The 27,473-nt window shown below is 39.3% G+C and overlaps 1 protein-coding gene across 1 annotated transcript in view; it reads right to left on the bottom strand.

The window, feature by feature from the left end:
- The window catches only part of RNF207 (ring finger protein 207), a 53,007-nt gene that overhangs the window by 1,838 nt on the left and 23,696 nt on the right, over positions 1–27,473 (bottom strand). The window contains exons 4-17 of the mRNA XM_075604966.1: positions 26,173–26,317; positions 24,242–24,323; positions 21,898–21,973; positions 20,766–20,891; positions 17,570–17,616; positions 16,538–16,610; positions 16,291–16,359; positions 14,807–14,875; positions 12,983–13,104; positions 8,049–8,241; positions 4,531–4,716; positions 3,001–3,052; positions 1,018–1,135; positions 430–513 (exon numbers count right to left, since the gene is read on the bottom strand). Coding sequence (XP_075461081.1) covers positions 430–513; positions 1,018–1,135; positions 3,001–3,052; positions 4,531–4,716; positions 8,049–8,241; positions 12,983–13,104; positions 14,807–14,875; positions 16,291–16,359; positions 16,538–16,610; positions 17,570–17,616; positions 20,766–20,891; positions 21,898–21,973; positions 24,242–24,323; positions 26,173–26,317 — 1,442 coding nt within the window. The remainder of the gene's footprint in view (positions 1–429; positions 514–1,017; positions 1,136–3,000; positions 3,053–4,530; positions 4,717–8,048; positions 8,242–12,982; positions 13,105–14,806; positions 14,876–16,290; positions 16,360–16,537; positions 16,611–17,569; positions 17,617–20,765; positions 20,892–21,897; positions 21,974–24,241; positions 24,324–26,172; positions 26,318–27,473) is intronic.

Raw genomic sequence — 27,473 nt, 5'->3', positions numbered from 1 at the left:
ATTAAATAGTACTATACTGAATCAATTAAGGCCTTATCTGTATACTGTATGGGGACATAGAAACACCGAAATGCAATCATTTCTTTACTATTTTCTGCTTTTGGGCACAAAACTGTTTGGGCAATTATTGTACCTTAATATTATTTACTTTAAATGAATGTAAATATAGGTACAAGACTTATACCTGCAAGTTTCTAGCTTACAAAAATAACAATAAATATTTTCATTATTACCTTAGTTTAATATATTTGATGAATCCCTTTATTATTAGTATTAATACTTGAATCAGTCATGTTTTTACACCATACCAGGATGCAGGCATTACACTTGAATGTGTGGTAAATTGAACATATTCATATATTCATTCATAATATTTACAATTAATAGATTGTTACTAATGTATAGGACCAATTTAAAGGAGGTGTGTACCTGTTGTGTATCTCGCTTGCCATTGAGATGTCATCATATATTTTCTGTGATTGATCTTCCTTCCATTCTTTTGGCTCTTTCAGTCTAGTTTATTTAAATAATAGAGATTAGATTTTTTTTAACCCAATATAATAAAAACAGTGCGATATGTTGAAATCATTTTTCTTGGTTCTAACACAGATTATATATATGACGATGTTCATTAAGATGATATAAATTAATGTACAGTATATCCTATTTTATTCAGGATCAACTTGGTGAAGTATGGCTAGGGTCTGGTTCTCCTTTGATAAAGTTCAATGCCATCACAAAACATAGTTTATGAATGAGCCGTGTGTGCCAGACCTACACCTGCAGAAGACAGTTACCCAGGCTACCAAGATATCCTCCACTTTCCATCATAGCCTTAGTTCCGAGTGTAATCACAAAGCGCAGAGACTCTCACATCCCATACCATATATATTCAGCTTCCCTGCTTGCATCTATGATATCTACACATTTAGACCTTTTAAGTCTGCTAGGAAAGGAACAGAGCCATTTATTATGGAAACCCATATTTATTATTTACACCCATGTGGACCTCCATACCTGGGCTCCAAGCGTTCCTTGACCTTGGCAATGGAACGTACATAAGGTGCAATCTGTTTTGCAATTGTTGTCAAGTAGCTGTTCTCCTGTTTCAGTTGCTGTAGATCATGTAGCTGAGCTGCCAAAAATATTTGTACAGGGCAGACAAAGGTCATCATAGTTACTCCTTTAAATCATATATTGTAGTGTAAATACAGTCATTCTAATGCTCATTTTTGTTGTAATCCTAGTGCTTTATTTTCTGTGTAGGTGATGCTATCATTGAATGTTTGCTGGTTCACATTCTATTTGTAACACCTTTTATGCATTTTGCATGCCTCCCAAAATATCTCATTTTGATTGTAGTGTTCCTTGCTAAAAGGTTCTGCAATATGACATGCATGTCCTAACCTGTGTCACTTGTTCAATTATTAATTTCGTTCCTTTTTGTCCTTTGATTACATCCTTCTACAATCTGTTTTTCGACCTCATTGGCCTTTGCACTATCCTTTATGGCAAATACAAGTCAGAATGGATCTTCTTCTGTCTTTTATGAGCTGAGGTGAAACCTAAACTGACCGCTGATTTATCAACATGCAGGCAGAAATTACCCACATTACCTATCCCTGGTCATTTGGAAATCTCCCCTTGGGAATATATATAAAGCATCATATGCAACCTACTCTCCTTTTGCTGTCAAAATACTTTTCTGCCTTTGCCAAATATTAGCTACTCTGAAAACACCAACACCCTTGTGTTTTCTACAATAAAAGACAAAAAGATTAGAGAAACCTGTGTAGAGCAGAGCACATTGTAACATATTAATTACAAATAAAGAAAAACCTGGCGCCAAAAGTTCATTGGATAATCCTGTACTCCTCAGGGGATCAGCACACTTGCTTGACAAGCCATGTAGGGGAAAAAACACAGACAGACACAGATCATAGTGCAACACTGTAGGGTTAAAACAGGTCTACACTAATACACACACTGCACATATAACATAGAGACTCCTAGTGACTATAAAAACTATTTATTAAAAAAAAAAACTATGCCATAAAATGGTATGGACAAATGAGAATACCGCTGGTCATCCAGATGGGAAAAATCAATAGTTTTTATAGTCACTAGGAGTCTCTATGTTATATGTGCAGTGTGTGTATTAGTGTAGACCTGTTTTAACCCTACAGTGTTGCACTATGATCTGTGTCTGTTTGTGTTTTTTCCCCTACATGACCTGTCAAGCAAGTGTGCTGATCCCCTGAGGAGTACAGGATTATCCAATGAACTTTTGGCGCCAGGTTTTTCTTTGTTTTCAATTTTTCTGTTAGTACTGACAGTATTACTAGGCAGCCTTATATATATATATTTTGTACTTGTCACACTGGTGTTTTAGTCTTTAGCGCTTGTTCACATTTTTTCTTTTTCATATTAATTACAAATACACACATATATGCCATGTTAGTGAGTAAAAGTCAGTAAAGGTTTTGTAACATGATATATATATATATATATATATACATATATATAATGTTGCAAGATCGTGATTACTATATTGATGCATTGGTTTGAATTCTTTGTACTTGACACAATGAAGTAGCTATGATTACGTTAGGCTGCGTTTATAGTAGGAGCGCATGGCGTTGCGTGCGCCTGTCGCTCGAGCGGTCTCTGCACTGTGATCCGAGGCGACGGGGAGGCGTGGCCGTGACATCACGAGGCAGGTTCACCTTCATTAGCTGATCCGTTCACGTGACGAGTCCGTGGCACAAAACAACAAAATGATTTGTCATTTCAAACATCTGCTGCGCGGTCGCTCTTCATCGCTCGCGTGCGCTATGTGCGGCCTCATAGTGGTCCTGCATTTGTTCACGACCACACGCCGTTGCGCTTACTATAATCGCGGCCTTAGGCAACAATGTTACATAAGGAAAAAGGTAGGGGTTTGTGATAAAGTCTTAACGTCTAGATGTTCAACACACCAATTCTGCCACATTACAGTACCTTCGTAAATTTCCTGTTCATTTGCAACCCTCTGATATGTTTCCTCCCAAATCTGAAACAAAATATCTGGAATTCGTCAGGTACCTCAGAAGTATAATTATACCTTCCAAACAAAACACTTGTGTCCTAGCCATTGTAGATCAATTACTTAGCCAATATACCCCATTAAAAAGGCAGCAGCCAACCTAAGTACTGAAAAACATTCAGCTACTCAGAAAATATTATTTGGGGTGGTTTATGTATCGTTTGCTATTTTTCATAAATATGGATACGATAACAGATGTACTTTCACACAGTATTTACATAAAACCAACATTTCATAAAGGGATTAGGAACAGTTATTCCCTGATTTCTGTAAAACACAAGATCAACACCATTTTGAATTCATCTGCATTATTTTTTGCTGGGCCTATATCTCGTGCGTATATTATTATATTATAGAGAGCTTTTTATGTTTTAGTGCACCAGGTTGAGGGGTACTGGTACATTATATGATGTAATAGTTGGGGGGAAAGTTCCATCTACATTTGTTGAACCTTTATATTACAATTGCCTAACTCTTTTATTGCTGTACAGACATGTGCTATATTGGTCTGCAATGAGTAGCACTGAAGCAAGTCATTTATGTGGTGAGACCAAACTCCACTTTCTTCTTTCTTCCAAAGAAGAAACCTGTGAAAGCTCTGGACACTATAACTTAATCTATGAAGAACTCTAAAATGTATCACTACCTACAATGAATCAATAGTTGTCCAGGACCAATACAGCTACTAGTACTTCAAAAAGCACAGCGAGGACAAAGCCATGATATTTAGAAGGAGTCCAAAGAAAACAAAAACGTAAGCAGTGCCTGAGGGCACGTTAATGCACAGTATTCCCATACAACTGTGGCATGTCCATGTTTTGGCATAAGCAGAGTATTCCCCATACACTGGGACATGTCCATGTTCTGGGATAGGCAGAGTATTCTCATGCATGGTGGCATGTCATGTTCTGGGAAAGGCAGAGTATTTCCATGCATGGTGGCATGTCATGTTCTGGGATAGGCAGAGTATTCTCATGCATGGGGGCATGTCATGGTCTGGGATAGGCAGAGTATTTCCATGCATGGTGGCATGTCATGTTCTGGGATAGGCAGAGTATTTCCATGCATGGCGGCATGTCATGTTCTGGGATAGGCAGAGTATTTCCACGCATGGTGGCATGTCATGTTCTGGGATAGGCAGAGTATTTCCACGCATGGTGGCATGTCATGTTCTGGGATAGGCAGAGTATTTCCATGCATGGCGGCATGTCATGTTCTGGGATAGGCAGAGTATTTCCACGCATGGGGGCATGTCATGTTCTGGGATAGGCAGAGTATTTCCATGCATGGTGGCATGTCATGTTCTGGGATAGGCAGAGTATTTCCATGCATGGTGGCATGCCATGTTCTGGGATAGGCAGAGTATTTCCACACATGGTGGCATGTAAATATTATGGGATATGTAAGAAACGTGTTTTGATAACCTCTGTAATGAACCCTCTTACCTCCTCAAATGCAGTTCTCATAATTTCTACTGATGAATATTCAGAGGCTATCTGTACATCCACTTGGAGAGATTTCTGTATTATTTCACCCATTGTGTCCGTCTTGATGAGGGAATGATGCTTAGTAAGGTCTCTGTGCAGTTCCTGGACCTGATCCTTCAGGTTCTGAATCTCTATTTGTATGGTCTGCAGATTAAAAAAAAAATAACATTTTATTTAAAACTAAGTACACTGAAGGAGAAAGTATTTTTATACTACATTAATTTAAAATGGTGAAACAAAGCGCACAAGCAGAAACGGAGCAGGAAGGACCCAAAACAAAAATCACTTCACTCTTTTGTTAATTATCTTAATAGTAATAAGTATAATCTTAAATTCATACTCAATTTTCATTCACATCACATTGAATTTCTGGATCTACAATTGTTTGTGGATATTGATAAATTGATTAAAACGGATGTATATAGGAAATTAAACTCAAGGAATACTTTTCTCAGGGCAGATAGCTGCCATCCATTTCATGTGATCAGAGCCATTCCTAAAGGACAGTTCCTCAGACTGAGAAGGAACTGCTCTACACCTAGTGGTTTTCTTTCTCAGTCTGAGGATCTCGGTAAACGGTTCTCAGAAAGAGGTTATTCCCAATCCAACATTGAGGTTGCTTTTGACATTGCCCTCAACACAAAGCGAGCATCATTGCTGCCCACTCGGGATATGGGTGATTCTCGCCTTGGTACTGAGACAGAGAAATATGTGAATCTGCACGGTACAAATAGATCTGCAAAATCCAATAATAAATGTCCATTATTTATCTCACAGTTTAACAACAAAGTGGGAAAATTAAATCTATCATTTCCAAACATTGGAACGTATTATCTATGGACCCTGTGCTCAAAAAATACACTGATTCTAGTCCTGCATTTGTGTACCGTAGGGCGAGAACCATCGGATCATATGTTTCCCCAAGTGACATAACTACTTCTAGGGTTGATAAATATTTTATCACCAGTGGTTCTTTCAAATGTGGTTCCTGTAGTGTTTGCAAACATATGAAACCAGCCAAAAGTTTTTTTCAGGATAATTTGCTGCAGTCACATGATGATGACAACCGTCACATTAAGAAATTTTATATTAATAATTTCATAAATTGTAAAAGTCAATTTGTTGTATACCTTATAACATGTGGCTGCGGCAAAAGATATGTGGGGATAACGATTAGAGCTCTTAAGGTCAGGATATTAGAACATCTAAGACTTATAAGATTACATGACACTAATCATCCTGTTTCTAAACACTTCTCCGAATGTGGTCAGGGGGGCATCAGGAATTTTTCTTTCCTGGGCATTGAATTAATTAATAATAGGCCTAGAGGAGGTGATCGCATCAATTTATTGAATCGTAGGGAAGCGTATTGGATATTCATTCTCCAAACGCGCTTCCCTATGGGTTTAAATATTGATTGGCAATTGGCCCATTTTCTATAAGAGATATATCATTGTTTCATTTTCTTTTCAGTTATTATAAATTTTGTTTGATAATTTTTAATATTTGGTTACCTTATATGTATTTATCTTTTCAATTTAATACATTCCCTGTTTTTTCATTTTTCATTTTTTATTTTTTATTTTTCATTGTTGTTTTTTTCATTATATATATTTTTTTCATCATATTCTGATTCTATATATTTTTCATTATATTCCGATTATATATTTTTTGACTTTTTTTGTTTGTATTACACTCCTTTGTGTTCACTGTATATATATATATATATATATATATATATATATATATATATATATATATATATATATAGGTTATTATATTTCACTTTATATGTATTTTCATATTTATTGCCCTGTTACTTCAAGCTAAATCAGTATTGTTTTTCGTTCTTTATTTCAATTATTTGCTTTTTGTTTTAAATACTATAATCTTTTATTATATATTTTAATATACTTTGTGGTCATATGCATCTTTTAATAATTTTTCTCTCCTGATCGTTTTTGATAAGGTATAAGAGGTTCAGTGTTTGCTCTTTGTTATTGTCTTTTGACATTTTCTTTTTGTTCTACTGTGGTTGCCGTATGTATTGCCCTTACTAATAATGCTTCACACTGTCTGTAGGGACGATTTTGCCCTCAGACGGCGCCGTGTCGCTCTGCGCATGCGCGATGACGCGCATTGCATCATGACGTCATCGTTCGTCCGTTTTTGGCGCAAATTTGCCTGCTTACTACACCATTAGAATTACTGTGTTGCCTATGCATTGCCCTTATTAACAATGCTTCACACTGCCTACTTGGACAGTTTTGTCCTCAGACGGCGCCGGGTCGCTCTGCGCATGCGCGATGACGCACATTGCGTCATGACGTCATCGTGCGCCCGTTTTTGGCGCGAATCTGACTGCAGGTAAGAGGGTATTTAATGGATGGTATTACACTATGTTTTATCCTTGAAAAAGAACGCTGTGACGTTCGAAACGCGTTGGATGGGTCATTTGTCACATTAAAGTGCCCTTTTATTTCATTTTTGTTTTGGGTCCTTCCTGCTCCGTTTCTGCTTGTGCGCTTTGTTTCACCATTTTATCCCTGCTCACTACACCATTGGAAGCTGCACAGCCTGCCTACCACTCCTAGGATTTGTGAGTATTGCTTATTATTGAGGGGAACCTGCCAATGCGACTGATGGTGGGTGGGCTTGTACCATCTACCACCTGTCTTCAGGAGGATAGTACCCATACAAGTGGTTATTATGTACTACCATCAATACTATTACTCATTCCTTATACCTTGGATGAAGTGGTTTTGGCTTACAATATTCTTTATTTCCTGGCATTGGAGCGCTTTAGCCTATTTTTTCTATTTTTCTACATTAATTTAAAAAAAGACAAAATAAAGTCAGAATATGTGTCCTGAGGAAGTAATCCAAAATGTATTGTTGTTATTTTTTACACAGAAAGGTTTAATTGTAATATTCTGTTGGGATCATTTCCTGGGCCCTCTTTTACAAGTGCATCCGACTATTTATTCACTGAATTTATTATTCACTTGTGCATACGTTTCTGCAAAGGTCGCTTCATGAGATGACCTCTGCAGTCTCAAACTTATGCACAAAAACAATGAATGTGTACAATTGATACTGTATGTTGGTCTATTAAAATGTATCACAACCTATGAAGTATTTTACTCTTTCTGTGACCAATATCGCTACTAACATCCTTTAATAAACATCACAAATTAATGATCACTGCCAGCTCATTCACAAGAAGACAATACAAATACCCAATAGTTTGTGAGATTTTATTCTGTGTAGCTACACTTTTGTACAAGTCCATTATTTAGCAGTTGCGCCTATATTTTCAAAAGGGAGTACCGGTAGCCTGTATTTTGGGCTACATTTATTGAAAAGGTTTAGCTGTATTATTTACCAAATGTAGTCAATGGATGCACCAGACTGAGTGGAACTACCACTATTTCCTGAATGAGGTCCTTAAGTAATATTACAATTTGAGTTCGTACCCTATACATGTCTTCATAACTATGGCAATGTTTGGTAAAAGGGTTTTCTCCTCCTTCAGCCAACAGGACTTTTGTGCTTATATACCGATGCATGGTAGGTTTCCGTATAATGGATCCAGTGATGGACATTTTGTCACAAGAAGCAGAACATCCAGGCATTATCAACGTCTTGGAGGACTGACCGCTTGTAATCCTGAAAACAGAAACATTGCTCATGGTACTTCAACTAAGCACTGTCCAGTTTCATCCCCATTGTTAATTAATCAAGAGCTTGAACAAGGGCTAAATAAAGTGGTATGGGTCTATTTAATGAAAACTGCAGCCCGCTCTTGCTCTCTAAGGCCAGGTTACCCAGTGGCCGCTGTGGCACGTGTAACGGCGTGCGCTCCACACACCACAGCACAGCCCTCTATGGGGCAGGGGGCCTGTGTGTGGGCGCACAAAGAGCTGTGATGCGTACGCTGGCAGGGAAGACAAGAATTTTGTCTTCCCTCGGCGGGCAGCCAATGGAAGGGCAGATATGACCCGCCATGGCCATGCCCCCTGTCATGACCCCACCCCCCACACATCCCATCGCTCCCCTAGAGACTGCCGATCGCGGATGTAGTCTGTGCACGCGCCGCCAGGCACGCGTACAGCAGTGAGGACTGGGGCCATAACCTAAGGATATCCATATCCAACTACAGGAAGAAAGATTAGGAATGGATTTGTAAATAAGCACATGCAGCATGTCTCCTTACAGTCCTTACCATATTGTAAGAAGTAAATGACATACATATGAAACCTAAAGGTTCTCATATTTAACAACTGAGCTTCAGTATTCACCTTGCTTACAAGAACACCTTTAGAGCTTAGTGGGAATGTCCAAAAAATGATATACTTACCTGCACTCCCGTTATAATTTCAATTCAATATGCAGTTTTGTTCTCCAATGCAACTACAACACACATCACTGCTAAATGCTCAAAGAACTAGATTGGTCATCACTTGAGTCTTGGCGCAAAGTTCATCACTCCTGTCTTGCCTTCAAATACTTTCTGGGAAAGCTACCCATCTACCTGAACAAGCTCCTCACCCTTACCACATGCAGCAATTATCATCTGAGATCTAACTCTAAAAGATTGTTCATGGTCCAAAGGGTAACCAACAAAAGAAGTAACTCAACGCTCAACCTATTGCAATGAAAAAGTATGCACTAAGGTGCAATGGGTAATGAACATACATAGCACCACAAGTTAACTCAAGGTTATCACGAAGAAACCCATATATCTGCACTCAAAGAAATGAAACAGCTGTAGTAGCCTGGGATGTCAATTGTCCCACTAGGTGGAGTATAATTACTCCTGCCTAACGACACACCAGAGTGAGTAAAAGCTCACAAAACCAAAATAAAGACATTTTATTAATGTAACCTCGACGACTTAAAATGAATACATAACAACAATGAAATAAAATCCCCTAGGGGTGGTTCATGAAAAAACCCAGACTAGGAAATACCAAATATGAAGTCACCTGTTGGGTAGTACTCTATTAATACACCAGATAATATAGTATAATGTCACTGGTTGGTACTATCAAATAGGATACAGATAGAATAATCAATGGCAAAACATATGTGACTCACATCAACCCCAGTCAGGAAGACGCAGAGTGCAGTGTGTGATAAGAGCTCGATATGCATATGACCTGTATAAGTTTAAGGTGAGTAAACACACTAGATATGATACATAATATAATTGTCATATACCAATCATCAGCTGTGTACACATGATATATTAACACAGTAATGCCCAGTGAGTGATTGGTATATGACATCCCGGGCTACTACAGCTATTTAATTTCTTTGAGTGCAGATATATAGGTTTCTTTGTGTTAACCTTGAGTTAACTTGTTGTGCTATGCATTGTCCAAAGGTTCAGCAAAATATCTGGCCGCTCCTCCTTCTCTTACTGTGCACTTCACAACTGGAACAATCTACCACATACTCTCACAGTCACCACCAGTCTAAATTCTTGCAAAACTAAAGCTGTCTCACATTTTAATCTGGTCGGTAACTATTACATACACCTATAATTAAGTAAAAATCCACAAAAAACAGGGCATTAGTGGCCAATAATGCCCTGTTCTGAGGGGATTATTACTACAGTATTGTAGGCTAAATGTAGGCTTTGTTTTATTAAAATAAAAGGGCAAATACATTAAAGTACCTCCATATACAGTAAACTTACACTGCAGCTATCTATATCCACACACTGCCACCCACCTCTGTGTACCCACACACACACACAACACTGAAGCTCCACACACATACACACACACACATTCTGTAGCTACATCCAAACTCTTCTCCTGCTGCTACACACACACACACACACACACACATACACACACACACACACACACACACACACACACAGCAACAGCATCACACCCACACAGCAGCTATACACGCACACACACACACTGCTGCTACACACAAATTCTGCAGCTACACCCACACACAAAAACTCTGCAGCTACACACACACAAATTCTGCAGCTACACACACAAACTCTGCAGCCACACACACATACACACAAAAGCTCAGCAGCTACACACACAAACTCTGAAGCAGGCACACACACACACTGCAGCAGCCATTCACACAGGCACACACACACACACACACTCTGCAGCAGCCACACACACTAGATAGACAGAAACTGCAGCTACAAACAAACCCTGCAGACAGACACTTATTTTGCAGCTACAAAAACACTCTCTCCCTCCTCATCTGTGTCTGTGGAGCTCTGTTCACAGAGGAAGGAGTCAATGCCTGGCTGCAGGTTCCTGACCAATTCCCTGCCCTGTCTGAGAGCTGTTCCTGCCTCCTGACCAATCCTCTGCCCTGTCTCAGAGCTGTTGTCATGTTCTAAGCCTGCTGTACCCATGCTTGGCCACCGGAATTGCTGACACTCTCTCAATGTCTTGTTATAGCCTGCAGTGCCTATACTTGTCCACCGGGATTGCTGCTGCTCTGCTAAGGCCTGGGACCCGCTGCCCCCGGTGGCGCGGGGGCGGCCGCACGAGCGTTCCCCACCAGCAGGGGAATACTCCCGAGCCGGTCCCAGTCCCCCCAAACGGCACAGCTCACTACACGCTGTGACGCGTCAGCCGCTAGGGGATTCAAGAGAATTGTAATCCCAAGCGTCGACGCGTCACGTGGTGTGGCTGTGAGCCAATGAGGAGGGGAGGCTTCGGGAGGAGGGGAGGCTTCGGGGAGCGGGGAGGAGAGTGTGGAGGGAAAGCAGCGTGAGTGCCTGTCTGTGTGTGTGTATGTGTGTGTCTGAGTGCGTGAGTGCCTGCGTGTGTGTGTGTGTGTGTGTGTGTGTGTGTGTGTGTGTGTATGAGTGCCTGTCTGTGTGTGCCTGAGTGTGTGTGTGCCTGAGTGTCAGTGTGTGAGTAGGGCAGACCGTGGAGGGGGGGGTAGCGGGTCCCTCCGCTTAAACCATGCCCCCCTCCACTTAAACCACGCCCCTCCCTCCCACTCCCGCCCGGCTCTTGCTCCCTACAGACCGCATATCACGGTCTGTGTCTGTCAGCGCCCCGCCTGTCTGCAGTGCGGGCGCGCTGACTGAGGGAGCGGGGCCTTAGCCTAAGGAAGATTCCAGACACTGAAACCTTATAACTCTGCACCTGTGCTCTACCTATCAGCCTGCCTATATAAACTTCCCCTTCCTGTCTCTCAGTGCCTGTTTATACTGGTTCTCAGCTCTTGCTAGGTTCTTGTGTTTACTGCTGTGCTATTGTCCTGTTCCTGTCTCCTCGTTGCTGACCTCTGCTTGTGACTACGCTATCTGCCACCTGCCTCTGACCTCTGCTTGTGACCCCGACTACACTATCTGTCGCCTGCCTATGACCTTTGCTTGTGACCCCGACTACGCTATCTGCCGCCTGTCTCTGACCTCTGCTTGTGACCCTTACCACGCTCCCTGTTGTTCCTGCCCCTGGGATCCACTCCAGCCGAAAACCAACCCTTGACAGCTGTTCTGACAAAAGAAAAGCTGATTGGCTAGAAATAAAGGTATGTGGAAAAAGGATCCCAGCGGTCACTGCTAGCCTCCGTGAACTCAATCAAGCATGATTAAATAAAAAAAAACCTTTATTGAAACAAAAACATGGACATGAAAAAACCTCTAACGCGTTTCATCCCGTGAAGGGACTTTAGCAAAGAGAATAACACCCTACCTTATCTACAGTACATATCTGTTTTTTTTTTCTCTACACACAGTTTTAGCCATAGCTTTCTGTGTATATCAGTATTGCTAGACCTGAAGAAGAGAGGAGAACTCTCGAAAGCTTGTCCTATGACATAAATTGTTAGTCAAATAAAAAAGGTATCACCGAATAGTAGTAGAGAGAGAGATAATGAACATTTCCGATTCTTTTGAGTGATCTTCGAGAAAGAAAATGTAATACAATAAAATGGATACAAACCTTTCTAGTGTCTCTCAATATTTGGTTAGGCAATCAAGCAATGCTTGCATTTGTTCTATCTGTGGCAGAATCCAGCTCATTGAATGACTATCGTTAAAATGCTCACAATATGCATAAAATGTGGGTGGTAGAATAAATAAATGCTTAAATGTATTTTTTTTTTTTTTTTTTTTTTAAAGACAATTGTTTTGAACGTTTACGATTGTTTTCCTCTGGTTTTCATTCAAATTTCACTTTTGGTAAACCTATCATTTTATTGTCTGCTATTTGGAGACACCTGGTAGCAAGTGATCCAATAATTGGATCCACTGGTGAAGGCATTGACTGAGACCCCTGATCATTATAACATACAATGCAGTTGGGTAGCGAGGGATCTCTACTTTACGAAATAGCAATGTGTTTCAGGCTTCATTAAAAGAAAAAGGTTGAAAGCTATTAAACAAACATATTACACTTACATGCTTCCAGTGCTAAGTCCTGAGCCACCACATCCACCATTCACACTGCCAGCTCGGCGTAGATTTAACAGCAGCAAAGGCTCTAAGCAGCATGCAAACTCTGCTCCATACTCTGTATTGATCTAAAAAATGAGATGATAACAATGTGAAGCATCTAAACTCAAATCACTGTGTTGCTAACTTGAAATGTCATTCTATTTTTAACCTTATAGTCCTAGAACAGGGGTGGCCAACTTCAGTCATCCAGAACTACCCACAGGTCAGGTTTTCAGGATATCCCTGCTTCAGCACAGGTGGCTCAATCAGTCCCAGCTTCAGCACTGGTGGCTCAATCAGTGGCTCGGTCTTTGACTGATTGAGCAGGGATAAAAAGCAGGAAGTAGCTGCTGTCAGTGTCCCTGTTGGAGTTTGTTGGAGGAACACAGACAACAGAGATCCCGCCCGCAGGGATCCAGGCTTGTTGACCATAGGATTTTGCCTGGCAACAGTGGGGAACCCAAAGCCCCCCACGGCACAAGCCTGCATGGATAGGGCAAAATATGTTCTTGGGAGCAGCAGGAATTCAAATCCTGCAGATGGAGAAATCGAAGATGCCGGACCAGCATCAGTCAGATAAGACTGTTATATATTGTAACAGATATATATTGTTCCCTAATATTGTTTCATATGTTTTGGGATTGGTAACTAGCTTAGCTGGTGGCCCAGACAGAAAGGACCGGAGTAATGTTTATTTAGTCTTCTAAAATGGAGTAGGTATTTGTTTTATGATTGTGTTTTTGCCTTAAAGGGGTAGTAGCCCTAATGTTTTGGTTGCTGTTTTGTGGAGAATGAAATCACTCAACGTTTGGTTCACCCTACAAATGCATGTGTGGACTCGTATCTGACCTCGCCTACAGGCCACTCCGTCACAGGGTCCTTTATAATGATATTACATAATATTTGTTTTCCCTTTATATAGCGCTGACAGCGTACGCAGTGCTGTACATAGAATTTTGCGTTCACAATGAGTCCCTGCCCAGTAAAGCTTACAATCTAATTTTGGTGCCTCAGGCACAGAAAGATGTAGCTAATTCTGTGTATTCTCTGGAGACGCCCAAGGTCACAAGCGCACAGACCTGTCACTGGGATTTACCTACAGTACATTATCATAGAATAGCTTTATCCTAAAATAATCGCATTTTGCAGGCTTTGTGTTTAAATACAGTATAGATTGACGTCCTCTATCAAAATCTATTTCCTGGTTAAAAGTCTGTTAAATATCTCTCAGACTAATTTGGTAGCCCAAGTCCTTTCCGCCTGAAAAAAAGCTACAGCAACAAATGTCTAATTAAAATGAGTATAGTACAGTATGCACATTTGTTCTGCTCAAAGCTGCAGACCAAGCAATATCCTACATGTGTGGATTTAAAAAAAAAATCAGTTCTGTACTATGAGAAAATACTTGCAGCATTTAGAAAAAACAACAAAAAACAACTCTGAATTACATTTTTAATGTATTATAATGTAACAAGCATTTTTTGTTTCTATAGCAACCATTTACAAAGTCACATCCCCTTCTAGTATCTAGTGACTGCCTGGTCACATGATCTTCCCCACAGAACTTTGCATCTTTGGTCCTCTTCTGCTGCACTGACAACCATTTAGTGAACCCTCAAGCTGAATCTTCGCCGATCGATCACAGGAAAATGGATCAATTGGCAACTTGGCTAATTACTTATCATTGTGTAGATTGTACAGTATTGATGCACATATTAAAGGAAAACAAAAAAAGAAAACTGCAGCTTGGACTGCTGCTTTAAGACAAAGACACAGTAATAGTCTTACCTTGCTGCTCTGAGATGGTCGCAAACGATGGGGAAGTATTACAATTTTTTGCAGCCTCTCCATTAGTTGCTGAAAATAAAAAGTGACATTGTTTTCTCAAAGCTTTCACCTCCAGAACATTTTAGATGTTTGAGACCTTCCAGTAATTGTTTGTGGTGTTTAGGTAGCAAAATCTCCTGTTACAAGTAAGAATTCTTCTTTCATTCATTTACTTATGTTACTGTACAGACAGTGAGGGCTCTGAATTAACATATGTTTTCAAATTTGTGTTGCGTCAAAAATGTCGGAACAAAAAAGTAATACAAACCTTCAGAAAATGTGCGTTGTGTGTATGAATACTTGAAATTATTTTTGAATGTTAACGTCGCATACCCCGTCCCCATGCTTGCGTTCTGCTCAAGGATGTCTCCTGTCTAACCCTTTTGTATCTAAATCCCTCTCCCGCCTAAAACCTTTCTCACTGCCCCACACCTCTGGAATGCCCTTCCCCTCAATACCCCTGTAGGGCCTTTCTTAAAACCCATCTCCTTAACGAAGCATACGAGTAGCTCCGTGGCTGATACACCTCATACATCGACCATGACCCCTTCCAGACGCACTTACCAGAACACCTTCCTACTGTCTCTGTAAGTTCTCCCTACTCGCCACTTAGATTGTAAACTCTTCAGAGCAGGGACTCCTTTTCCTAATGTTACTTATATGTCTGAAGCGCTTATTCCCATTATGTGTTATATTATTATGTCACGTGTATTACTGCTGTGAAGAGCTACAGTATGTACATAGATGGCGCTATATAAAGATAGACATACTGAACATACATAGATATTGAATACTTAATTTATACAATTAAAATTTTTTACATTTATAACAAGTATTAGTATACAAACAAAGGGAGATTTGTACTAGAGATGGAAAAGCTGACAGCAGTTTTAAATAACCCTTTAAACGTTTGGCTTCAATGGATAGCAGCTTTCTCGGATGACTATTCTTCAATAAAGCAATTAGTAGAATGAAGATTAGCTGAGATCTGGTGTATCAGGAGTTGGTTAAATAATGTCACCAATGTGGTCCATTGGTCTGATACAGGTCAAGCTTTAAGAGGTATAAAGCCACTCAAAAGATTGTTGAGGGTACTGATATTCATTGTATATATAGAACACTTTTCTTGTCAACTTCGCACTGCTTTCTAAGTTATATATCCCTTCCCAACCGTTTGATTGAAAGAAAGAAAAAACTAGTATTAGTAAATATAAATGATTAGTGTAATATTACCTATAATAGCCATGCTGTGCAAAATAATACATTTTGTTAACCTAATAAATGAAGCATCAGTGCTGCATCAAATACAGTTATGTTTTTCTGCTTCCCTGAAATATGCATTACCTTGTTGAAACCCTTGATGTATTACAAAGCCATCATTTAATGAATAGTAGGAAGATGAAACAGAAAATGTCGCTCAAGATCATTTTTAATTACATACTTACATATCCCAAGTCCAGAAATTCAGCCTTGTTTGCCGAGTTCAGAAATGCTGAGCATGTAACCAGATGGACCTGGAAAAAAGGAGGAAAACCAGTGTTAATCGGAAATATCACTTCGGTATCAGACAATGGGCAAAACGAATTATCTTACCAAGAATACTACTTTCTTAAACATAACACATAGGGAGAGAATCAATAAGCGCTTATGCAGGTTTTCTCGCCCTAATCCCGCCCATAGATTGTTTCTTACCTGCAACGTCGGTAGAAGAGATGCCAAGTGAGAAAGCTGCTCCTTAAAAGCTTTCTCCTTTTCCTCGTGTTGACTTGAAGCAGGGAACAAAAAGACATATGAGTGAAACATGGAGTAATATCTCATCTAGAGACGTGAGAAACGTTCGCGGAGCTTTTCTAAATTTGTCTTGTGAAAATAGTTTAACGTCAATTTGCAGGTCACATGACCCTATATTCAGATCCTTCGTGGCCCTTTAGATAGCGCCAATTGTACAAAATTGTGGGCAAAGAAAAACCTTTCCACGTTAGCGAAAATTGTGCTAAAAAGCACAACATTTATGAGAAATTCGCAAAAACATTTTGCGCAGCCCATCTGAAGACATTAACACATCTCTAATATCACCCTACACTAACATTACAAGATGAAAACAAATATGTTTCTTAAGCCTTTCTCTAGTCCTTTCTATTTTTAAAACTGTTGAAACATCGTATAATCTTTTAAAATAAGTATCAAGACAAGTATATAGTATAAGTATCAAGTTATTCAAGGCAAAATAGCAAACTGGCATGAAGTGGTTTCACTTTTAATGGCTTTGGACTAATATAATCAAACTCCATTTCCCCCTTTCTGAGACCCTGAGCTGTTACTCTCTATCCAAGAAGTCACTTCCCAAAACCTAGGGATTTTAAGCTTGGGATGTTAGGCCTGTTACATTGTAGCTAACAGTAATGGGTAGACCAGTGATTAGTTTCTATTTCCCTCCCCCACCATGACAATACAGGTATTCTGTTATGCCTTATTGCCATAACATTAGCAGTTGCCATCGCTAAAATCTTTTATCCACTAACTCCATTTCTAAAAAATCTCATCCAAACAAGTAACTTCTTACCTCTCTAGTATAAGTTACTCACTTTGCAGAAATGATTTGGTACAAAAAAAGTACTAATTTTTCATAGCGAATACAATAAAATAATCTTCCTTCCAGGCGTTATTAGTGGTTCCACATAAAATAGCAACTTGATTAGTTTGCGGATATTTTTGCGTCCTTACCACTGCACGGCTTTCAGGAGGATCTTTTTGCGTTCTGCAAGTTTTTCCTGCGGAATTCATCAATATACAAAATTAAAGGTAAAATTGTATAAACACTGTCAATAATTCCTGGGACAAAACTGGGAATAGTGGGGTGGTCATAGTCCCCACCACAGCATTTATTACATTGCCCCTCTCCATTTACAGCCCATTTTCCTGACCCTCCCTTCGTCGATTTTTTCCGTGACGTGGGCTCTCTCAAGGGTCTCACCCAAGTAAGCCATCCAGGCTAAAATATCCTTGTCTAAATTTACCAATAAATCTTTTTAGAAAAAAACCCAATGTTATTGGTATGTCCCTGGGGCTCAGACAGAAATATTATTTTATGTTCTTGGGGCTGGCAAAATCTGCCACAGGTCCCTAAATACCGAAAGGGAGCAAACAAGGCTCTTTAAACTGACATTTCCAGAAGTTATGGACGAGCAAAAAAGTTCATTAAGAAAATATATAATTTCACATATCGTTATTATTAACAAGCTTAGTTATAATTGTGGGGTCTGGGATCCTTAATTTATTGATCTATCAATTTATTGTATTTTTTAATAACGTTTCTGAACTGAAATTAGACTTTTCTTTTCTCCATGAGCAAACTGCAGACTTCTTACCTTGTTTGTTATAACAATATACATTTATGGACACCAGAATCCACATTAAAACCATACAGCTCTTACCTTTAACTTTCAATGTCATATTGTCATGCATAATCTCAGGGTAATGATAGGGCTGCACTGCCACCATGTGGAGAGAAATGTGAGACTAAGGGCCCTATCCTTATAGCTGCGGTATCTATATGTCAGAGTGCGGTTTGACAAGGCAATGAATAGCAGGGAAAATGTGATAGCGCCATATTTTATTACATTTTCTGCCTCTAACATATTGTGTCCCTCGAATGAAAATCACACATTCGAGGTGGATACACTTAAAGTACAAATCGCACAATGTTAACTTTTTAACATAACTAACATAACATACATGGAGAGATCACTCAGCCACATTATATAAAATGTGCATTTTCCAATTAGTGAAGGGGGTAATGAGATCTTCGTTACATTTTCAAATGCTTGAATATGTGTAACCCTTTTATCATATCCCCCCTACGTGAGATTGGGGGTACACTCCTCGGCTACTTTCAGGTGGTTTTGGTGCTGTGACCTATTGGCAACAGGAGGGCTGAGGGCTCCGCGGTGGTGTGGGGAGAGCCAGGACAGGGAACAGGAGTGACAGATTACACAAAATAAAGGCCTACTCCATTTTGGAGAATATCTAAACCTTTACTCCAGCCCTCTCTAACTGGGTGGATAGCAAAGCTGATTACCACCCCATATATATATATATATTTTTTTTCATTTAAAGCTGGGATTTAATTTTACCCTAATCGGTCTCCATTAAATGTACCTCTGCACACATCTCTTACAATGACCCTGCGGCCATCTTTGTAGTTGTGTCAAAAGCCACAAATATGTTGGGATCCGGGGGATCCCTGAATGTTAGGGACCACAGATCATCTCTGGTGGACACTCTGGTCCAGGAAAACTTAACAAAAATCATTTGGGGGGTGATTACTGCTTCAAAGGCTGTAAGAAACACAGTAGTATATACTGTATATAGATATAGATATACAACAGTCCAACAAGAAAGTCTCTTATATGTTTCTGTTGTTGCTGTAGGGGAAGGTCTCTCTGTTCTCCTGGGTCAGCATCCTTATGTGCTATGGCACACTCTGTGTCCAGGTATAGAGGTCTTGTCCCCTTGTCTTGCTGTCCACATACAGTCCTTCTGTGTGCATCAAGACATCATATTTTCCTCAGGTCAGCCCTGTTGTGGGTTAAGGAAATCTCTGATCTGTCCTCCTTATGTCAGCCCAATTGTGAGCTAAGGAATCTCTCTTCTGTTTCCAACAGGAGGCTTTTCTTATAGACTTAATTGGCCAGGTTGGGTCTGGTTAATTGCCTGCTGCACTTAACCAGATCGCTGCTGTATTTTAGAGATAGTTTCTTCAACAGGGATAAGTCCCTGTTACAGTCATGAATAAAACGTTGCAATGTCATCTCTCGATGACGTTGAAACTTTCTATTAGTTGCTGGAGCAACCTCTGACCATGTGGGTTTTTTTATGTCAACCGGTGGACAACATTCTCAGAGATCAGGAACTGGAGGGGTCCCCGGAGGTGAGGTGGACATCTCGCTCAGTTAAGCAACAAAAATAAATTGCAATCAACACTGACCTTTATTCTGAAAAACATTTTTTCTTTCTCGGGAAAGCTACAGTATACATTAAAATATTTTACTTGCATACTTGTAGCAAGGAATAAACAACACCAATAAAAGAAAATCCTACACCCATTCATCCAATGTAAATGTAAAGTGGAATTTACACAGGGTATCCACCTGTCATCTTGATCAAAGTACTTCTAATGACTGCACGCAAAGCACCCGGCTTCGATTTCAAGCCTGAAAAGCCTGCTCGCCAGAGTCTAAGTCCAGCATTTTGCATCCAAGTTCTCAGAAACGAACGTAGCGGTGGCGTATGGAATGTTATGCCGATTTGGGTTCCAGGAGATTCTGGGCTAAGTCCCGGTCGGGTTAAAACTCTCCCAAAGAGTTTCTTGCACCTAGGAAAGTCTAGTTTTCAACCCCAACCCCAAGTAAGTGTGTCTTTTCGTCTGTATTTTGTGTTTCACTGTGTGTAAGCGAATTTATGCCGAAAAAATTACAATTTATCTCTCTACCTTGTTTTGTTCAATGAATGATCCTGCTAAAAAGGTGTAAATAACCTGGTCTCCTGTGACAGTCATTCACTCCACTTATTGGATTATCATTTTTCACTATCACATATACCCCTCGGGGCCTTTGACCTTGTGTTGTTCTAATTTACATATGAAATGATTTTTGACTTATTCTGTTACCTACCAGTCATTACTGAGTGCTAGGAACATAATTTAGTGTACATCTATAAAATAGACAAACTACAACTAATTGGCTTTTTTTCTACCTTAGAGGAACATTGGAAACAACTTTTTGATGAATGGCATACAGATATGAGAAAAGAACCCTTTGCTGCTTTACAATACATTGCAGGTCCCCTGGGAACTAAAGAGTTAAAGTTACTACGAAGGTCTTAGCACGTTTTATATGACCAGATGGAATCCTTAGGTTACCTGCATGCTGCTAAAGAGACTGTTGATTGAAGTCTCTTCTTCATCTGCACTATTGCGCACCTCTTCAATCATAGCTTTAAGGAGAATAATTGCTTCTCTCGTTGATGTCTGTAGTTCTTTCACAGCCTACATGTCACATACATACAGAAATTATCCTAAATAAAATAGTACTGCAAAGTTGCCTTATACAGCCAATGAAAAATATGTACTACTTTTGCTTTCTTTGGTGGACTTTTCTAGGTAAATGAAGGTGGTGTTGTTGTTTCATCACAAAATAACGACTTCATCTTCATCTATAAAAAAAACCTGTAATCCCAGTAATCCGTGTAGTATATGGGTCGCCATAATTCCTATGCCTAAAAACGGCATGGTATCTCCCTTTAAATGCGAATGTATATATACTGTCCTTACCAACTAGAGTATAGAATATGTATCTAATTGTTATTAACACCTAAATAGTGTGAAACTGATTCTTATATGGCCAGTGTTGAAATATTTAAAGATATAAAACTATTTTGAAAATGGCAAAATGGAATAGTTAAATGTATGTTTAAATATATTTATAATTTATATGGATTGACAACCAATATGTTCTCACACATCTTAAAAGTTATTACTAGATGATGATGAGTCAATGCAATGATACTTAGATTGTAAGCTCTTCAGGGCAGGGACACCTTTTCCTATTGTTTTATGTCTGAAGCGCTTATTCCCATTATGTGTTATATTATTATGTCACGGGTATTACTGCTGTGAAGCGCTATGTACCTGGATGGCGCTATATAAATAATAATATACATACAGTAATTACATACAAATGTCTGTGTTAGTTTCTCCCATTAATATAACCTTTCCCTGGTAATATTTTTCGATGTGCATTGTAAAGGATATGGTTTAACGTTAGTGGTCATAAACATGCTCCGTATGCGGCCTATTTAATTCACCTTTTTGCTCCAGTAATTCTCCCAAATAAATAATATTACGTCATTACTTAGCATACACATAGCGGGGTGAAAATAGTCATACCTTAGTGGGATTACTGTACAGTTGGCCATACTGTTCGTCACTTCTGCTTCGTAGTTCAGGTCATACATCTGTTGATCATATAAATTGACCTTTGAATTTAACCTACCATGACTGCCTGGTCCAGTTTCTCACATCCCTGCATGTAAGCTGTTTCTATATCAATGCAGTGAGCACGGCTTTCTCTATGAAACCAGGATACAAAATAGTATTAGGCAGAGCTTTAAAAAATAAGTATGTTTCAACATGATCCATCTGTACCTGGTCATTAAGTTATATCGCAAATGAAGATGTAAGAATTCAACATTGTCTGAAACATTGCAATTTTGCTAAATAATTCACCAGCTGAATCAATTAATTTGAATTAAAAAATAAATAACTGTGGGGACATCCAGCAGATAGTGTTAAGGTTGCAATTGCGTGATTTTATTTTTGTCCTCTCTTACAGTAGATATTCCATCCATTTTGAGCATTGAATTCTTTACAGAATTCGAGCGAGGGTGTTCTCCAGAGCTGGACTGCACTGTTTTAGCTCCAGGGAACCCCTTGCTCCCAAGATACTTCCCATTTTAGCTGCTGGATTACTTCAAAGATAGCCAACCGCCGTCATACAATGTCATCCGTTGTGGCTTCCTATTGGCCCACAGCACATGTGGGATTTGCAGCCATTTTGATTTCCTGATCAGGTCCCTGGAGCTAAAAAGGTTAAGCAGTTCAGCAGCAGAGGACACCATAGGTCTAATTCTGAAAGCAAAGTGTAAGCAGGATTGCTGCTTTGCCATTCTATGAAGCTGGGTTGTGGTTTATTTTTTTATTTGATTGCTGAATATGAATTTGCAAAGATCCCCAGATGTGTGTTCTTCATGTGCTCAGACTTTGGTAGACTACCCATAACATTTAATTAATTTCTCTCTTTTGTTAAAATGAATTTCCTGTGACTCTCATACAGACTCACATGCTTTTCTATCAAGACCGACTTGGAAAATCACACAGCCTGGTGTATTTAAACAACACAACGTTATTGCCCTCTCCTCTCTCCACTTCAACAAAAGCCCTATTTGAGGTTCTGGATAGGAGTAACACCAAGACTGACATAACATCATGGTATTAGAAGATAAGGCAACATTATACTCCAATAACGTGATGTTAGGTCTATGCTAATGAGATGTAGTTTGGACATTGTTTTTGCATATAATAGCTTTGTGGATACCATGTTAACTCAGGGAACATAGCATCCGTTCCTCTTTTAGGTAACGTCACGACTCATGTTATGTTCCCTGACTTAACGGAGCTCAGTGCATCAAAACCATAATGCACCTCTTTCATATTAAAAGTGCTCCTGTAACAATACTATTTTCAATATCGAAAAGATACAGTAGTAAAGTTTCATATCAGCCTATTTAGAAATAAGAGGATAAGTCATTGCTGGATCATGTTCCCAATGTGGTGCACCTCGATCCCATCTGTCATTACTGCTTTCCAACCTTTGCACATTGTATGCAGATAGATACAACCCCTACCAGACCATATCTTAGTCCCCCATACCTACATGAGATGTTTCCTCCTCTGCAGATTCAAAGATGCTTCGTGTCAAGGTCAGAAGAGCAGAATTACAAGCACGAACTTGACTTCTACCTGCATTTTCCATCAACATCCATGCTAGGTGTCTCACATCTTATCATAAGAGTGACATCAAGTCATGTTCACAGAGTTCTGTGTATGTTTGACTAAACATGTGATGCTTTGTGAAAGTGCCTCTCCACCCATAACACTAAATGAACAGGGACCACAGACATAAAAATGCTCTATTCTGTGAAATCTGAAGTTCAACTTTTTAAATATTTAATTTAGTGCAATTGCTTGCAGACCTAACTGAAATCATATTGGCTAAAGTAGTCTATCATTTCCTCACCTTTTAACCCTCTCTATACAGTAATACAGAAACCACTACTGTGGTTTGAGAGAAGCAGGTATCTCACAACTTCATCTAATGAGAGGAAGCTTTGGATGACTTGAGGCATAACAAGATATTAAGTTTTATTCTAAATTGCATAGTATGTTTACATTTCCACCTGCACTGTACTTAATGGCCGACCTCACTGACCCGATGAAGGAGTATTTCTCCTAAAAATTTGTCTTGAAGTAGTACGTTCAGAAGGTCCCCAATCAATATCTTCTTACACTGCACCACATATAATGTATGTGTAAATGAGCTTTCCTGAAACCAAATCGGTCCCTTCATCAAATGAAGGGCAATAGCCTATGTGTTCTTCAATACTAACATAAAATATCTTTGCATAATTTACAATTGCAAAAAAAAATCTAATTTCTCTTTGCACAAAAACCAATATGGCTACCGGCTACTGAATCTCAGGCTAAGAATACTAGGTCATGTTTTCACCTGATTATTGTATGTTTTGCTGAGCATGTAACACGGTAGGATTTCTACTCACACTTGCATGTCACGGAAGCAATTAATACAAAGCAGGGATTTCTTCTCAGTGGAAAACATAATGTAACGTTCTTCATGAAGAGCTAAAAACAAAATATAATCACATGTTTAAAGATTTTTTTTTAAATGTAATTGCAAGAACTATATTTGGACAGACCCTCAAATGTAACTGAAGTTTGGAAAAGCAGAGTTATGATTGTCCCACCGTTTAATTAAACATAGCAAGTAATGCAATGTACAAACTGTAAAATGTGGCTGCAACAGACACCTTTAACTAGGGCAATCTCTCATTGAAGTGGTTCATGGTTATTGAAATCCAGGCTTCATACAATGCATCAAGAAGACTGTATTATCCCACACACTGATGCAGCGAGTTAGGGATTAAGCTTTCTGTTCATGGCATCAACATGGAATCTAACCCTTTTTCATATGCAAAAAACAGACCACCATATGGTATAGTATGCAGTAGGCCTGTTAGGCCCGGGCCCATGGCGTCAAAATTTTGGGGCGTCAAAATTTGGGGGCGACACAAATGTCCACCCCATATACATTTGCTGCACTCTCTGCCCTATGGGGCCTGATGGGAAGGCACTTGGCTGTGACAGCCGTCTCCTTGCTGCCGTCTCCTTGCTGCCGCCGTCCTTCTCCTTCTGAAGCTCAGCGTCAAATGACGCTGCAAACGTCAACTACGTGATGTCACATGACGTCTTGTTGCCATGGAAGGAAAAGGAGGGCGGCAGCAAGGAGGCGGCCGCCACAGGTAAGTGCCCACGGGCGGCAAATTTTGAAATCCACCGCTGATATTATGTGTGTCAAGTAACGCCGGTTGCTCCATATATGTCACTTTGCATCCAAAGACAATACATATTGTATTTAGATTATTGCACCTAGATTGCTTACACGCAAACAATCTGAATATATTTGTTTGCCTTCCCTAATAAAGGGACAATCAACATTTTACATCACTTTTTTTTACGTAATTGGAACTGGGTGGTTCCCTGGAGCTGAACTGCTCTACTTTCAGTCCCCAGCGACCCACCCCCATTTCCCAAAACACTTACCGGTGAATACTTCAATATGGCCAACAGTGTTGTTCAATAAGAAGTCGCAATCCATAATGGTGAAGTTTCCCATTGACATGTGGATCCAATGAGATTGGCAGCAATATTTCCCCAGTAGGGAACTTTAAACTCGGTAGCTTAACCAGTAAGGGTCTCAAGAACGAGGTGGACCCCAGAGCTAAAAGTAGAGTTGCTCCGCTCCGGAAAGTCACATCCCAATTATGTAGAAAAATCTATTTAAAAAAAACAGCTGCCAGAAGGGTTTGCTGCTTTAAAGTTGGAAACCCACAGACTGTATACTTCCTGTAATATCAAAAAGTATATTGTGCCCAGGATAAGCATGGGAAAGAATAGGAAATACATCAAGAAATCTTTAAAGGGGCAGTTTCCCCTGCATGTTTATTTTTGAAAGCTTTCTTCACAATACTGTACAATAAGATGTCTGTTTTCAGATCTCTAATTTTTTTTCCTGCGCACTGTTTTTTTAAACTGTGTATTTTTATTTTATGTCTAAATTATGAGCCCGAACCATAAATTAAAATGTCTCCTAAGAACTTCTCACTTTGTGACATTAGTAGACATCAAAGAACCTTATTTTTGAAGAATAAGAGACAATATTATTCTCTGATTAGATCCTTTGTAGTGCTGGTAGAGGGGAGAAGTGAGAATAAACAGCAGGAGTCGCCATGTGAACACTCTACTGCAGGCTGGGGGCCTTCAAATAAAAATGTAAATAAAATAAAAAACAACTAGGAAAAAAACAAGGGAAACTATGCTGGGAATCGGCTTATTCGGAGCGTCATATGGGGGTCAGTTTCAATATACGTCATATTTGGGGGGAGGGACATTTAATTGATCAAGTCATACTTACAGCATTTTTTTTGTATATCCTTTGCACGTTTAGTCAGTGACACAATCTCATGACAGGAGAACATTTTTGCTTTGTGAGTGTCATCTCTGCACTTGATGCATAGGGGCTGGTTGCAGGTGTTACAATAATACATAGTATCTCCATCCTGGAAAGGAGACAAGGGAACATTTTGCATATGTGCTAAAACACACTATTGTACAGTGTTTATTATTTCCCAAGGAGACTGGGATGGCAGATAAAGTAGATATATTTAAGAAAAGGTTAGATATCGTTTTAGAAAGGAAAGTTATACAGGAATATGTCAAATAAGTTAAATCAGGAAGAGCATTGATCCAGGGGGATATCTGATTGCGATTAATAGTCAGGAAGGGGTGACCCCATTACGAAACATAGTGGCATGTTTCATTAGGGTTTTATTGTTTGCCTCCTTCTACATCATATTAGTAAATAATGTAGGATGAGTATTGTGTCCTGTTATAATGGATGTGTGCCTTTTTTAACCTTATCGACAATGTTATTATGTTAAATTGTTTTGCTATCAGACACTTCTGGATGTGTCAGTAGTTTAATATCTGTATTTGATGTGAGGCTGTTATTTATTTATTATGTGCTTTGTACAGTAGCTGGGTATTACCATACTAACTATATAATCTTTAATTGAACCAACATGAAAATTCTTCATGAACACATCTAGAAAAAATTATTTGGTGGTCTTGAAAGCTCATGTACAAAGAGAGGAATTTAAACTCTAGACCAATAAAAAGTGCCTCAATCTCAAGAAGAAAAACTACAACCAATATGTCTAGTGGAGCTCTGCACCACGGACATAAGAGTAATGGTTCACTGTTTGTCTTGTTATTCACTGTAGCATTTCATCTTCCTGTATGATGCTTTTTTACATACTAAAATGTTATATAATTCATTTTGTGACATATTCCAGAATACGTATGTCACATGCCTGGTACATGTATCTACAAAACTGGTATATTACCAAAATCTCATATAAGTTGCCCAGAAGGCATATTTTAGCAGTCAGGAACAGAAGAGATGGTGCCCTAGAGATTTACTATATGAAATGTCACTTCTCTATGTCTAACAACCATGTTTGAAATCAGCATACCTGCAATTCAGAACAGTTATTAATCCTGATAAAACACCTCTGCTAGTGCAAAAAAGATCACAAATAACGGCGATCAAGAAAAGCTCTGGTGAGATACTATACAACGAGAAAAAAATAGCAGAAGAATTCACCAAATTTTACACTAAATTACATAACCTAAGGGTTCATTCTGCTAACCCAA

Source organism: Ascaphus truei, chromosome 6 (genome assembly GCF_040206685.1).
Source record: "Ascaphus truei isolate aAscTru1 chromosome 6, aAscTru1.hap1, whole genome shotgun sequence".
Taxonomy (NCBI): Eukaryota; Metazoa; Chordata; class Amphibia; order Anura; family Ascaphidae; genus Ascaphus; species Ascaphus truei.
Note: the sequence above shows the minus strand (reverse complement) of the source record. Positions and strands in the feature narration are given on the sequence as shown.